The sequence below is a fragment of the Penaeus japonicus genome, unplaced genomic scaffold (genome assembly GCF_977035675.1).
Source record: "Penaeus japonicus unplaced genomic scaffold, GWHDUDI00000001_assembly GWHDUDI00000019, whole genome shotgun sequence".
NCBI lineage: Eukaryota > Metazoa > Arthropoda > Malacostraca > Decapoda > Penaeidae > Penaeus > Penaeus japonicus.
The window spans coordinates 29,166,384-29,181,383 of record NW_028234421.1 but is presented as its reverse complement, the minus strand read 5'-3'; the positions used below and the strand labels follow the sequence as shown (position 1 = coordinate 29,181,383).

Sequence of the window (15,000 nt, the reverse complement as noted above, 5' to 3'; positions counted from 1 at the left end):
AATTCTGTGTTTCATGTATGATTACTCAGCAATCTTTCTTCCTTTCCAGGTTATCAATCCCTTCTTCATCTTAATGTTGATCCCCATCTTCGACTCTTTCGTATACCCTCTTTTGGCAAAATGCAACTTGCTCACGAAACCGCTGACACGAATCTTCACTGGAGGAGTCCTTGCTGGAGTAGCCTTCCTGATATCAGGCTTTTTGGAACTAAAGCTTGAGGTGTGTAGAGATGTTTTGGGAATTTCCCTCCCTCACTCATTACATAATTACCCATGCTGCTTCCTCTCTCTTCCTCTCTCTTCTTTCCCTGATCTATTTGTCTTTGTCTCTCTCATTCACTTACTGTATTCCCTTAATGATATACTCATTTGCTCACTTACTCACATTTTCTTTATTTGTGTGTAATGCAGTTTGGAAGTATTAGATATTAAAGTGAAAAATAAAAACGCTCTGTCTTTTTACTGCTGATAGAGTTATTGACACTATTTTTCAGACCACATATTCTATGATATTTTCTTATTGCAGACCACATATCCAGTACCTGTTAAAAGTTTGGAAACTCGACTGTCATTTATCAATGGTCTTCCGTGTGATGTTACACTAAATCTCCCCTTTGAAGAAGAACAGTTTACTTTAAAACATTTAGAGGAGAAGGTGAGATATCTGGTTTATTATTAAGTTATTTTTCTGAATAAAACAATTTTTTATTGGCAGATTACATATGAATGGAATTGTATGAAGTACAGGTAAACATCAGCAGACTTCTGCAAATTATTTGTATAATTATATGTACAATAACATATTTAGTAAAATTTTTTTTTTTTTTTTTTTTTTTTTTTTTTTTTTTTTTTTTTTTTTTTTTTTTTTTTTTTTTTTTTTTTTTTTTTTTTTTTTTTTTTTTTTTTTTTTTTTGAGAAATTTAAGATAACCTTTTCATGTCAATGTGCTGTTATCCCATAGCTATGGAAATACAGCGAATTCCTCATGATAATACAGTCAGCAGAAATGTGTCCCCAGGCATTTGAATGTCAGTGGTCAGAGCCAACTGCCCAGCTATGGTCTGTTGCAATGATAGAACAGAGGTGATGATAGAATAACTGATAGAAAAAGAGAAGTTTTTTGTGATAAAAAAAAGACTTGAATGTTTTGTAGCTAAATTGGACAAGGTCCAAGTGTATGCATATAAGTGTACCACAAGAATTAGAAATGTAAAGGGTACTTGAAAGAGTAAAGAATGAAAAGAGTAAACTTTCAGATACAGTAGTAGCACAAGTACATTTATTGATTTTCTTGATCAATCCCAGTTAATTGTGGATTATATAACTTTGCAACTCAACATCATGGCACCACTATCACCTCCCTCCTAACTCCCCCCTGCCCCTCAGTTTGTCCTGAGGTGTTGGGAGAAAAGAGTCATGGGTTGATTTGGGCTTGATAAGGTTTCACTGAAACCCCCAGTTGTTACATATTCTGCTATATGTAAACAGGGCTTCCCCTTTTAGTCCATTTTAATGAGGGTCAAATGCATAATAATTTCTTATGTATGTGATTTTATTGTATCAATATTGAAGAAAGTGATGATTAGGCTCTAGTGTACAAAAAAAGAACCAATTATTTTTCATATACCAATTGAAACTGTTACTGATATACAATTTGTCCATCTTTACAGGTGTTTAAGAGTGTTGCAATCGATGGAGCAGATCTTCATCTGAATGTTACGTTGGATCTTGACACAAGTAACTGTGGAAATATTGAGCACTTCAATGATATTCTCCAAACCAAAGTCTTTGAGAAAACGGTACGAGTATATACATGCTCTATTGTAGAGTTATTTGCTGATTGTAGGTCTATCTCCTATTTAATGTGACATTTGAAATAAATGTACATGATATTTGTATCTTATACAATGTGTGAAATAAATGTAAATGGCTATTGAATTTTTATAACAGGAAAAGTGATGTTTCTTACTTCTTGCTTTCACAACAGGCTCACGTCATTATGATTACTGCTGACAGCAATGTGGTAAAACTGATGAATATTGATCCTCCTGATGAAATCGAAAAGTCCAGTGAAGGTCTCCCAAAACTAAGGTAGTGTAATATTTATCATCATTGTGTTTTATGCCATAATTTAGTATTATCTTTATGGTTTTGCCTTAGTACTGCCTTTGAGGTTATATAGAACTAGTATCTGAGGCAATTCTACAGTTATATATTACCATATCATTCAATTTTAACTCAACCCTGTTTAGAAGTTCATATTTTAGTTCCAAAGCAATATCAGATAATTTTCATAATCTATTTACACAATTTCTCCATATTCATTTTAATGTTGTGTTCCGATTGATATATTTACAGGATGCTCTACAATCTAGACCAAAATGTACCGTTTGGTTCTGCAGTACTTATAAAAGGAAAAACGGAATTCAGATTCTTTATCAATGAGAAGGATCAAGGACACATATCTGGCACTGAATTCATGGATGTTGAACCTGAGACGTAAGAAAGAAGGAGTTTTGTTTTTGAAAATATGACTATTACTAGAATAACTATTTTTGATTGATCATTTATATCTATTTTATCTATAACTTTTTATCAGATTTTTAGTAATGATCAAAGCTTTCTTTTGTTATAGGTGACTATCATTTTAATAACTAGAATAGTCTCTGCCTATTATATATACCAGCAGTTCCCTACAATTGGAAGAGACTCATTGGTAGGCCATGAAAATCCTTAAATTGAGCCACCAATTTTTTTATTCATAGAAGTGGGTTAATAACCATAAATATAAGTAAGACCACATCATGTGTGAGAGTTTTACATTTTGCTTGTACTGCATGATTGAAATTATCACAGCTTCAAAAATGTGGCATGATTAATGAGCTGTAAAAGCTTTAGCATTATTCATTCAGGCTGGAAAAGGTTGGAAACTTCTGATATATGTACACTTTTTAAAGTAAAAAACTATAGGTTGATATATCATTAAGATCTTTTACACAAAGCAGCATTACTTGAATAAAAGCTGTTTTCTTTTTATTCATTTTTTTTTTTATGTATAGTCTGAGGAAAAGAATAAAATCTAACCTGCTGCATTATTAAATTAATTCAAATGAGGTTAATGTTAATGGAAGACAAAAATGAATAACTGGCTTGATGGGCAGTATATATTAGGAAAGAGTAGAATGTTAACGGAAGACAAAAGCGAATAACCGGCTTGATGGGCAGTATATATTAGGAAAGAGTAGAATGTTAACGGAAGACAAAAGCGAATAACCGGCTTGATGGGCAGTATATATTAGGAAAGAGTAGAATGTTAACGGAAGACAAAAGCGAATAACCGGCTTGATGGGCAGTATATATTAGGAAAGAGTAGAATGTTAACGGAAGACAAAAGCGAATAACCGGCTTGATGGGCAGTGTATGTTAGGAAAGAGTAGAATGTATCATTATCTGCTTTTGATTTTTTTTTGTATGCAGTTATGCTGTTGAAAGATATCAGATATCCAGGGAATGGGAAGAAAATTACATTAAGAGTACAGGTCCTTTGTAGAATGTGATCATATTCATGAAAAACTGTGATATTTAGTTTTAAATAAAATCACTGCATTATTAATTAATTTTGAACTTTGTTTTTCTTTTTAGCTTTGAGGTTTTCCTGCCAACAGAGGATAATGGAACAGAATCATCTCCCGTTGGATCTTTTAGTGTGAAAATGGGAGGTGTATATGATTTCATGGTGCATAAGCCTCTTGATGGAACCAATGAAACAGTGAGTAATATTCTTAGCTATATGACAGTATTTCAGTAGTGTTTTAGACATTGTCTTTTATAATCTAAAAGAAGTTAATAACAGTAGAAATAGAATATACATTTTCTTGGCTTTCTGTATATTTAAACATATGCTATATTCTTTTATGAATAATTTTCCTTCTTTATTACAGTCTGTGACAATATATGAAGTCACCCCTGCCAACACTGTTCACATGCTGTGGCTGATACCACAATATTTTGTTATCACAGTATCTGAAATTATGTTCTCCATTACTGGGCTTGAATTCTCATTCATGCAGGTGTGTAATGAAATATTATTGTGTGTTAAAGTATATCCTTTTGTATACTGTTCAGAAAAACTTGTGAATTAGTTGCAAAAAAAAGATATAGACTGAGAATAAAGTATGGTTTATATGCAAGCATATTGACCATGATTAATTTTAACCTTTTATTGATCTATATTTTCCAGGCTCCAAGTAGTATGAAGTCAGTCTTGCAAGCTGCCTGGCTTCTCACTGTAGCCTTTGGTAACTTGATTGTTGTTATCATTGCTGAAGCCAAATTCTTCCAAAGACAAGTAAGTACAGTAGTTTAATATATTTGTTGAGGATTACTGGGAAATAGTTTTTCAAGGTAATTGACATCAATTGGAATACTTTTTATAAGTAAAAGTTAAAAGTATATGGTAATAATTGCCATGAATAGTACAAAAAAAAGCCAATGGAATAGCTTATAGTAAACTAGAACATCATTAGTATAATTTGAAAACACAGTACCTGCAAGAAGATTGAAGCTGTTCAAAAATAGAGGTCTCTTGATTAATGTTCAGTTGAGATAAATTGAATATAGAAAAAAATACATACAAATGAAACTAACTTAAGAATATTCTGTGTAAAGTAAAATAACTCTTGAGAAAATGTGGGTAAGATTGAACATCATATCAGAACATGTCCACAAATCTTTTTGTTTCTTATTCATACTTGATCCACTGGGATAGGATTTAATTTTTCATTTTTCACCTTAAAGTAAAGAAGGATGCATTAGTTTGAACCTAAGGGTCAGAAAATGAATTTGCAAATTTAAAGTTATGAATATATGTGTTGTAAATTAATACAATTTCCTTTTTACTTTTCATCACAGGCTCTCGAATTCTTCCTCTTTGCCGTCCTTATGTTTGTCGATATGGTGGCATTTGCTGCTTTAGCTGTAAGGTACAAATATGTAGATCAAAATGGAGAAATTGAAGATACCAAGAATGAGAAGCAAGGGAAATCGGGGAAGGAAAATGAGGCGTATTCTGATGACGAGACAAACTTTTAATTAAAGAATGACTGAGGAATTCAGTGTAAACATCATTCCCTTCTAATATTTCTTGTTCAATTCTTTGCAGTGTTGTGAATTATGATTACCTTGTATATTTGCCCAAATTACACATTTACATGCCTATGAAAAAAATATTCATGTATTTAAAAAAAAAAATTTCAAATGATTGATTATGCACATCAACTTTAGTAAATAATTGGCTGCTGGAATTGTACAAAGTACTTATTATATTTATTTTGGCTTCAGGTCCACATCTGTTATGATTCTACATATAAACATATACCAATATAAATATAAATATATTTAATCAAATATTTTACAGCATGCCTTGAAACTGAGGTCAAGTTGTCTTTTATTCCATATCTTTTCATGTATCTCAGCCTTTCATCTTGTATATATTATTGTATTCTGTGAATATTGCAGAACTGTTTTTACAATTCTAGGTTTTAACTTGGATAGCTATGCCACACTTGTTATCCATTCTCTACAAGAGAGATATTTGAGTGTAAAAATAGAAACAAGGCAAAACAAAAGCCATTATTTGTACATGTATTTTTCTAAATAAAACCTGAGAGATATCAGTTTACAGAGATGTTTTGCAAAACAACATATTTTGTATATGTGAAGTAGTAATACCATATTTTTTTTTATAGGTCATAGTGTCTGATTTTTTGGTTGATCTTGTTTTAATTTATATTGTTAATTTATATGCAATTTTAGGAGTACCTACATATACTAATTATTGATTGCATAATATAATAAATGTTTTATGTTCTCCCTTTCCCATGTCATAAGTTAATTTACTCAAGATGCAAAAATATTAAAAAGTCTATTTTGTTTCTCTTTTTTTAAGGAAGGTGTTTTTAAATAAATATGTTTTAATAAAAAAAAACATTTTATTATCCACAACACAGTATGAGGTTGACAAAAATTGGTAATTGGAAATAAGGACTATATTAGGTCTGATATGACATATCATTTTGGTACATAAGTTCCTACCTGTCTTGGGAAAAATAATCCATTCAATATATATTTCATATTAATACATAAATCTTTTCTTGCATTCAGTGTCTGAATGAAACTGAACCAAAGACAAAGTTTTCTATATATATGTATAACCTGCAAGTTCTTAAAGTGTGCCATACAAATTTAATTAAGATCTAATCTTGGCCCAAGTCCTTTTGTCATTTCCGAAGTTTAGCCGGCTTGCTCTGTGAGTCAGACTGATCTTCAGAAGTGTCCATCTTGCCTCTTGAACCTCGACCTTTCTTTAAGGAGCTGGAGGCTTTTCCAGTATCCTCTTGTTTGATTTGCTGGCAAGAGAATTTTCTTTAGTAATATTTCCCAATGCGAGGTTTTCTGATAAGCTTACAAAAATGACGCTGAATTTTTTCCTTAAATTCTAATTCATTTAAGTATTGTCTCTCTAATGGACTATAATTATTGATGAAAGCTATTGTGTGTGCTACTTCATGTAAGAAAGTTACCCTTCATTATCCAACTTACCTTCTCTTTGAAAACATGTGACAATTGTTCATTTCTTGACTGCCAAATCATCTGCTGTCTTTGAACAACATCAGGGTACCTAAGACATGATACATTTGTTATACTGGTGAAATTCTTAAAAAAGAAGGGGGAAACAGACAGAAGTTACTTTGTTACTAATATATAAAAACACAAAAAAAGATTTTTGAGGTGCACCCATTACAAAATATTTCAAAGCCTTAAAAAAAAATAATGATTTGGTGAAAATGATAGCAAAAGAGTTGTTATAAAAAGAAAGACTTAAACTTACTTTGATTTGAATTAAATATGATGCATTTAGTACAACCAACTGCACTCAGTATAATTTAAATCAATCAGTCAATGAGACTGATGTGGAGGGTGAAAGAAAACAGCAATGCACAATTCAGTCACAATATTACTCTCTTTATCTTTTGCATCTTATTTTTAACATGTAGAGCATTAAGCCAAGTCTTCAATCTAATTTCTGACATTCTCTGCACTTATCAGTGTTACTTTGATCTGTAATATCAATTATTAATACAAATTAATTGAGCTAGAATAAAATTTGAGCAAGTACTTACTTTTTTAAGAAAGTTTTGTCTGTCGGGAGTAAAAATTCCCAAGTTGCACGGGACCCTCGGCATCTAGCCACCCCACGTAAAATCTCCTTTATATCATTGCTTGGTAGTTTAATCAGCTCTGCTATTTCATTTCGCAATAAAGTTGAGTTCTTTGTGAAGAGGTAGAGCTGTAAGATAATGACAGAAACTGTGAATAATACATAATAACAAAACCTTTCTGTAAGTAAACAGTAAATACATTCTATATTTGGCATTTTGGAAATCAAGTCTTTAGAATTTAAGCTTAAAATGTTTTTCAAATATATAACAATTCATTAGTTACCCTTTGCTTGAGCCATCTTATTGTCTTTTATTTTAGTGTTTATTGCATCATCATCATCATCATCATCATCATCATCATCATCATCATCATCATCATCATCATCATCATCATCATCATCATCATCATCATCATCATCATCATCATCATCATCATCATCATCATCCTATCATCCTATCATCCTATCATCCTATCATCCTATCATCCTATCATCCTATCATCCTATCATCCTATCATCCTATCATCCTATCATCCTATCATCCTATCATCCTATCATCCTATCATCATTTTTTAATCTTTGATACAACCATTCTTTTTTATCTTTCTATTCCTTTCAAGCAACAAAGAAGTGATGCATCACAAAATATGTCACTTCCTGGTTTAAGCATTAAAAAGAAATAGCGTTAAAGACATTCTCCATAACGGAACTGTACAATATCAATAAAAGGCATCAGCACTGGAAAAAAACAAAATTAATGGTCACTGGTTATGAAAACCCACATTAGCTATTCTTATCAAGCAAACTGAATTCCTTGTGAAGCAAAACTAAACTAGAAAGATCTACAAAAAAATAATAACATAAAGCATGCTTGAAACTGCATGTGGAGTAGCATTATATATGCAAGATTTAAAATACTGAATTTAAAAAAACAGAATACAAAGCGAAATCAATTCAGCAAGGTCTAAAATAGTGTAATCAAGAAAATAACAAATATGATGACAATTATGGTGACGGTGACAATAAGCATACTGATGACAATGATAACACAGCATTTCAAGCCATTCACAAGCACAAGAGACACATTCAAGGCCTTACCACATAATCTCGTCCTCTCTGAATGAGCTCGTTGGCCACCCCAGACTCAGACTTGCCATCTTTAGGGTACAGGATGTCTGACTTCACAACCCAGTTGCCTTGCACGAGGACAGCCACCTGCTGTAAGACCTTCAGCACAGACAGCGCTGTCTCAGAAGCTGTGCCACACCCTAACACCCCTAGTAGTTCCGTGAAGGATGCAACACCAGCTGATTGAGAGAGAGGGGACTGTAATGATTTATGATGATAAATGGTGTTGAAGACATTAAAAATAATGTTTTCTTCACCTACTATTAAATATGTAATATAAATGAGGATTCACATCTTAGTGGGATAGTATAATAGTAAGTAAATCAACAAACTGAAATAAAAAAATAAGTTAATAAAGGATAAAGACTATCCTGTGATATCGTAGGCTTTCATTTTATTTCCTCTTTTGAAGCATTTTTTAAATCATATCAAATTTTCCTGCAAAAGCATTTCAATTTCCCAACTCTTAGGATAGATATTAGGTTTCAAACCTCATTACCAAATATTCAATTTTCACACACTACCCACCATTCATCATGACTGTTTTCACACGGTCGTGCAGAGGAAGAGAAGATAAGGCAGAGCGAGACATGAGGTGAGCGGGGAGTCCAGGAGTGACCGACTGGACTTCCTCTGTCGGGGGAACTAACTGCTTCAGGTACTCCTTGGGGTCTAGATTAAACTGGTCTATGTGCTCATCTTCATACATGCAGTATAACTTCCTCATCTCAAATTCACTGCGCTCACTTCCAAATCTGCAAAGCGAGATCAGACATTCTTTATGTGCAAGAAGAGTTGGAAAGGGTGAAGGCGATGGAAAAGGGAAGGGGTGAGGGAAAGGGGAAAAGTGGGATTGAAGGAGAGAGGGAGAGAAGAAGAGAGCAAGACAGGGAGACACAAAGAAAGAGACAGACAGATAATGACAGTGACAGTGACAGCCATAGTCATAGTCAAAATGACAATGATAGCAATAGTGATGGAGATGGAGACAGAAACGGTGACGGTGATGGTGACAGTGACAGTGATGGGGCCAGTGACGGTGAAGGTGAAGGTGAAGGTGAAGGTGAAGGTGAAGGTGAAGGTGAAGGTGAAGGTGAAGGTGAAGGTGAAGGTGAAGGTGAAGGTGAAAGTGACAGTGACAGTGACAGTGATAGTGATAGTGAAAGAGACAAAGATGGAGAGAGACAGAGTTATAAAGAAACAAAGACAGAGACAGAGAGGGAGACACAGACTGAGACATAGGTAGGCAGACAAAGATAAAAAGAGAAAGAAACAGATAGATGCAGACAGAGGCCAAGAGAGACAGAGAGGAATTACATAATTCCTTCAAACTTACTTATGGTAGTTGACTTCAACCCAAGGCTCCTCCCGAATTTGTCTAAGAAGAAATCCATAGCTCTTTTCCTTGGCTTTACGACTTTTCTCTGTTTCTGGTTTTTCAAACTGGACTGTGACTTTTCGAGCTTTTTCCTCTTCTTCTGAGTCTGAAATAAAAAAGAAAATTAATATTCAAAGTCTATTTTCATTAAAAAAAAAAAAAAACAATAAATGAATATTTTAATCCATTGATGCTTGGAATGTTGTCCACCATACTTTGTTTTTTAGTTTTCTCTTTCTTCTTCTTCTACACACAATTACTTGGCCTACCTAACCTCATCCATTTACCCATTAAACATTATTCTTAAAACAATTATCATTGCTTTTATTATTATCATAAAAGTAATACCATTTGATATTTGAAAATAATGTTGATAATGATAATAACTGTTATAGAAATTAAAACTCTTTTTTTGGAGAAAATGCAGGGAATGGTGTATATATATATTAAAAAATAATAATATAACAAAACCACTGTGAACTGTGCATGTGACCAGGTCCTGTGTCTTAATAGGTCAATTAATAGACTGAGACAATGATATTATCATCATATTTCAAAAATCTGTGGATTCCATTACATAATACATAATCCCATGACGCACCTTCACCTTCCCCCATCCTTTCTTTACGTTCCTGTTTTCCCCGCTTGTCAGCCTGATCCAAGTAGGAAAAGCAAGGCCTGAGGGCAAGGACCGATGCCACTGGGGTGAGGTGAAGGCTGTTGTCCCGCATTACACCCACAGCATAACGGCTAACATCACTTAAAGCCTTGGATGATGTCAGTACTAATTTATCCATCACGCTGCTGTTGGAAAGAAATTGTCGTTCAATATCAATATTCTTTTTTTCATTCTACTGTAAGTACTACAAAAGCTAAAGGATTGCTATGTGTGCAAGTGTGTGTGTGCGAGTGTGTGTGGGGAGGGGAGGGGAAGGGGCTAGATAGAGTAAACCAAAGTAAGAACATTTTCAAAAAATAAGAAATCACAAATAGTAAAGAAACTGTAATACATGTATCTTTCTTTTTTTATTCTACTTCCAAAAGAGATGAGTCTGCATGGCAAAAACACAAGCTGAACATCATGCAGCTTTTTCTAAATAAAGTATCTTATCTCAAATAAATAAACAAAAACTTGCTGTACCTCTTGTAGTAATTGTCCTCAGAGTCACGTTTGTCTCTGAAAGCTCCATCAACATTGAGTGCAATTTGCTCCCCTTTACTTCTGTCAAATGTGGGTCCCCTTGTTTGCAGTCCCAACTCCATTTCCATCTGTCCGCTACGGGGACGTATTTTGGTCTGTTGTCAGAATAAAGAAATCAGTTAATAACTTATAAGGATTACTTTGATGTTGAGTAATCATAACAATTTTCAATGAGCATCATGTACACAAACACAAACACACATAAACATTCATATACACACACAGGCACGCACGCACACAGGCACGCACGCACACAAGCATGCACACAAACAGTACACACATACACAGTGTATCAAAACAAGTATCTACTGCACTTGATTTTAATATCTGACATCATCCAAAACCATGGCTAATTGTGATGTTTTTCATTATATAAATTTTTCAAACTATTCAATTTAAGAGAGAACTCTTATACTTAGGCAAATTTTTAAAAGAATCAATTATCCAGTGGTCTCACTGAACTTAACAAAAAAAAAAAAAATCTTAAAATCTTTTCCTTATCTAAAATTTGGGGAAATACATATTGTATCTTAGTTAAGTGATTTCTCTATAAAAAATATATATAATTGAATGGGAGTACAATACACTCTAGGCTTAGTTAGATTCTAAGAGACACTCAACCACCCACCATTTGTTCTAGACTTTTCCTTATGTCTTATCTCTCTAATTCAAAGAATTATATATGTTGAAAATGTTGCTATACGGAAGTATATCAACTTGGGATGTAAGGGTATTAATTTCCTACATGTATATAGCAATACAATGGTTGTTATCTGACCTCAAAAAATTCCCATATGAAATATAACTTTTCTGTAATTAACCCATTAGCAGCGGATGCCATGATTTGCTGCAAAGGCAGAGTCGGCCATAGACGCAGATGGCACTGTGCCAGACACTGTAAACCAGCCATCCTACTGCACAAATATTTATTTAAAACTGCGACCAATGGCTTAAGCGAATATCAAAATTAAATTAATAAATTAAAATAAATGATCATTAATTATCTGATAAACAAAGAATACAAATCATCTGACAAAATCATTATAATCAATTAAGTACATCTGCAAATATGAATCCTCATTCACACATAAAAGTTAAGAAAGAAGTGTTACTACTAACCTTAAGGATGGATGAGTCATCATATGAGTGGGAACGAGGTCGTACTGGGTACTGGAGAATATACAGCTGCTCTGTTAGAGTCTTTGCCAAATATACTGGAATCTGTCAAGGATATCTCTCTTATAGTAATGTAGTTCCAAAGTCTGTAGCTCTCACTAAATCTAATGCTTCCCATGCTCTTGTTTTCTTCATATTTTTACCATAAATGTAGAACTGTATTATAGTGAATACTTCATTAATTTCAAGTACTTTACACTCATTTTTCATTAGACCCAGATATTTTAAAAACATTTTCATATCTTAACCCATTAGCAGCGGATGCCATGATTTGCTGCAAAGGCAGAGTCGGTCATAGACGCGGATGGCACCATGCCAGACATGTAAAACAGCCATCCTACTGCACAGACCTTTTTTTAATACTGCGACCAATGGGTTAAGCAGGAAATACAAGTGATTAGTTAACAGTAGCACATTATGCAATGTTACATTAGCAATTGAGAGTACCAGCATGTTGTCATGTTGTCATTCCAGTTTCATTAAAATATGAATGAAAATGAAAAGAAATAAACAAACAAAATAATAAATGTATTCATAATGAAGTAGATGGAGTACTTGTAGAGTGCTTTCTTTATAATCTTTGTAATGAATTTGCAAAATGTGAGAGCCAAGAGTTCCCTTGTGCCTTGTCTCAAAATATTCAGATCACAAATCTCTGGGGGCTCTCCATGGCACTTTTCCAAATTTTTCCTACACTGCTCTCCAAAATCTAAAATGTCTATAAAAAAGGCCTTTTTAAAATTCCTAATACTTGCCTTTCAAAGATTAGCATAAAAAAAATGGGAATGAAAAATAGTGAGGAAGCAAAGGGCCCTGTAGAAAAAAAGATGAAACTCACAGAACGCAGTTTTATATATATTGCTTAAAAATGCAGCCTGTGCCTCTATCAAAAATCCCCCCCTTTCTTTTTTTACTTTTCTCCCTGGTATTTAGCAACTTTTAGTATGTACATCATGTAAGAATAAAAGGATAAAGAACAAAAATCTTTACCTCCAAAGAACTGTGAATCATAAAGACAGCATCCTTATGATTCTTTTTGTTACTGTCTACATACAAACTCAATACCAGGGTGAAAGTCTAATCAGCTGTTGCAAGTATAATCCTGGTAAATATTCAGATTAGCACCATGGTTCTAAGGCCCGTAGTAAAGAACCTGTGGGGTGTGGGCGCTCGGGAAAAAATGAACGTGTCGGTGTGGGCGTAGGACATTTTTATCCTACGCCCTACACCCCGACACCCCAAATTTTTTATTTTTATTTTTATATATCCTATTTTTATTTTTTATTAACCTATTTTATTTTATTTATCCCGTCACATTATTATATCCCCGCACCTACACCCACTCACATTTTCCCGACGCCCCCACCCCCCCCGCCCTCTTTACCACCCCTAAATACCACGATTCCTCTCCTCTCAACCTCTACTACTCATATGTAGTAGATATTGTCCGTGATTTCCCCCTATATACAATCGGAGCCCCAATAGTAGGGAAGGGTATGAAATAAATTGAGATAAGTAGAACGAAGTGCCCTGAAAAAGGGGGTATCTAGGCCAATCCTCAAAACTAGGTTAGGTGGGTCATTGGATTAAGATTTTATTGACAAAAAATGCCCCCAAAACAACACATATAAAATTCCCCCAAAATCTTGCTTCATGTCATGGAACCGCAATCACTGTGCAAACAGTACACCATGTGAGTGAGTAAGAGAAACTATATCTTATATTCATACAATTAAAGCATATATCACCCAGCAATTTCCCTGATCTCCTTCATACCCTCCCCTACTAAGGGGACCCAGATTGTGGGTATAGGGGTGGAATCATGGATCATATATACAATATATAAGTTGTGGAAAGTAAGAGCAATCCATCAGTACCACTTATGTGGCATTTAGTAAGACAGTGCTATTCTAAATATTTACCATGACTCTGTTTTATATTTTTACCTTGCAACAAAATGCTAAAAATTAAACATGTCTTAGAATTCAGTCAACAATTGATTCCATGTACTGTTTTGTGTGCGGATCATGGCTGTCACATACTAAAAAAGTAAAAATGCTTAACAATGTGAATAATCATCAAAAGATTGGAACAAATTCAACAAACTGTTATATCTTCTTTTTTTTTTCTTTTTTTTGACATATTAACAGAACTGAAAATAATTTACAACCTAGTTATTTCCGAGGCTATAATAGTGTAAATAGAATTTCCTCATGGATTTCCCTGTTTAACATATTGATTGGAATAATGTGATAAGAAGGAAAATACAATCACCATCAAGGTTATCAACGTCATATCATTAAATTCCATGATGCAATTAAAGGATTGGCTCGTAATGTGCTCAGCAATATGGTAGGTTTTCAGTATCGATATCATTATTTGGTACAACATAAAATAAAAGTGCTATCATTCATACTTACTTCGGCAACTAGTGGATCATTTTCAGCCTCTACTGGTCCCATATTATATTTTATTCAATCAGCAATATTCCCTAAAGCTTATTTATACATATGACACCCACGTTGTTTTCAAGGATGGTAAATATAAATGTTTTGGGGTGAGGGCTAAGTACCAGACGTATAAAAGGTTCTTTATTTAGAATCTGGAATGAGTGTATCGAAAGGTTTTTATTTAACTTTTAGTACAGTAATTGTTATTGTGATAATACATCTATCACGTATGCTATGATAAGTATTCCTCTCTCTCTCTCTCTCTCTCTCTCTCTCTCTCTCTCTCTCTCTCTCTCTCTCTCTCTCTCTCTCTCTCTCTCTCTCTCTCTCTCTCTCTCTCTCTCTCTCTCTCTTCTCCTCCCTCTCTCTCTCTCTCTCTCTCTCTCTCTCTCTCTCTCTCTCTCTCTCTCTCTCTCTCTCTCTCTCTCTCTCTCTCTCTCTCTCTCTC

General features: G+C 33.8%; 2 protein-coding genes across 8 annotated transcripts in view; one reads left to right on the top strand and one right to left on the bottom strand.

Annotated features, from left to right (window-relative positions):
• The window catches only part of LOC122265960 (solute carrier family 15 member 2), a 60,126-nt gene extending 54,140 nt beyond the window's left edge, over nucleotides 1–5,986 (top strand). For all 7 annotated transcript variants that reach the window (XM_086547611.1, XM_086547612.1, XM_086547615.1 and 4 more), the window contains 9 exons: nucleotides 50–220; nucleotides 527–655; nucleotides 1,671–1,799; nucleotides 1,988–2,091; nucleotides 2,359–2,499; nucleotides 3,643–3,769; nucleotides 3,942–4,070; nucleotides 4,241–4,348; nucleotides 4,912–5,986. In XM_086547611.1, the coding sequence (XP_086403737.1) occupies nucleotides 50–220; nucleotides 527–655; nucleotides 1,671–1,799; nucleotides 1,988–2,091; nucleotides 2,359–2,499; nucleotides 3,643–3,769; nucleotides 3,942–4,070; nucleotides 4,241–4,348; nucleotides 4,912–5,091 (1,218 nt within the window). In that variant the 3' untranslated portion in view covers nucleotides 5,092–5,986. The remainder of the gene's footprint in view (nucleotides 1–49; nucleotides 221–526; nucleotides 656–1,670; nucleotides 1,800–1,987; nucleotides 2,092–2,358; nucleotides 2,500–3,642; nucleotides 3,770–3,941; nucleotides 4,071–4,240; nucleotides 4,349–4,911) is intronic.
• Nucleotides 5,971–14,657, bottom strand: Polr3E (RNA polymerase III subunit E). The gene is made up of 10 exons (XM_043035486.2): nucleotides 14,523–14,657; nucleotides 12,046–12,147; nucleotides 10,867–11,021; nucleotides 10,327–10,529; nucleotides 9,684–9,831; nucleotides 8,876–9,102; nucleotides 8,318–8,526; nucleotides 7,182–7,348; nucleotides 6,601–6,679; nucleotides 5,971–6,407 (listed from the first exon to the last, which is right to left on the bottom strand). The coding sequence occupies exons 1-10, from the start codon at nucleotides 14,562–14,564 to the stop codon at nucleotides 6,279–6,281; spliced, it is 1,461 nt and encodes a 486-aa protein (XP_042891420.1). The 5' UTR covers nucleotides 14,565–14,657; the 3' UTR covers nucleotides 5,971–6,278.
• Between the last annotated feature and the right edge of the window lie 343 nt (nucleotides 14,658–15,000).

What these genes read in the sequence shown, in the direction of transcription:
- Polr3E (XM_043035486.2), bottom strand. Translation starts at nt 14,564, where the DNA reads ATGGGACCAGTAGAGGCTGAAAATGATCCACTAGTTGCCGAA. An exon ending in GAAAACAGTCATGATGAATG is followed by an intron (nt 8,527 to 8,875) that starts GTGGGTAGTGTG and finishes TCTCTCAATCAG; the next exon opens with CTGGTGTTGCATCCTTCACG. An exon ending in GACAAAACTTTCTTAAAAAA is followed by an intron (nt 6,680 to 7,181) that starts GTAAGTACTTGC and finishes ATCATGTCTTAG; the next exon opens with GTACCCTGATGTTGTTCAAA.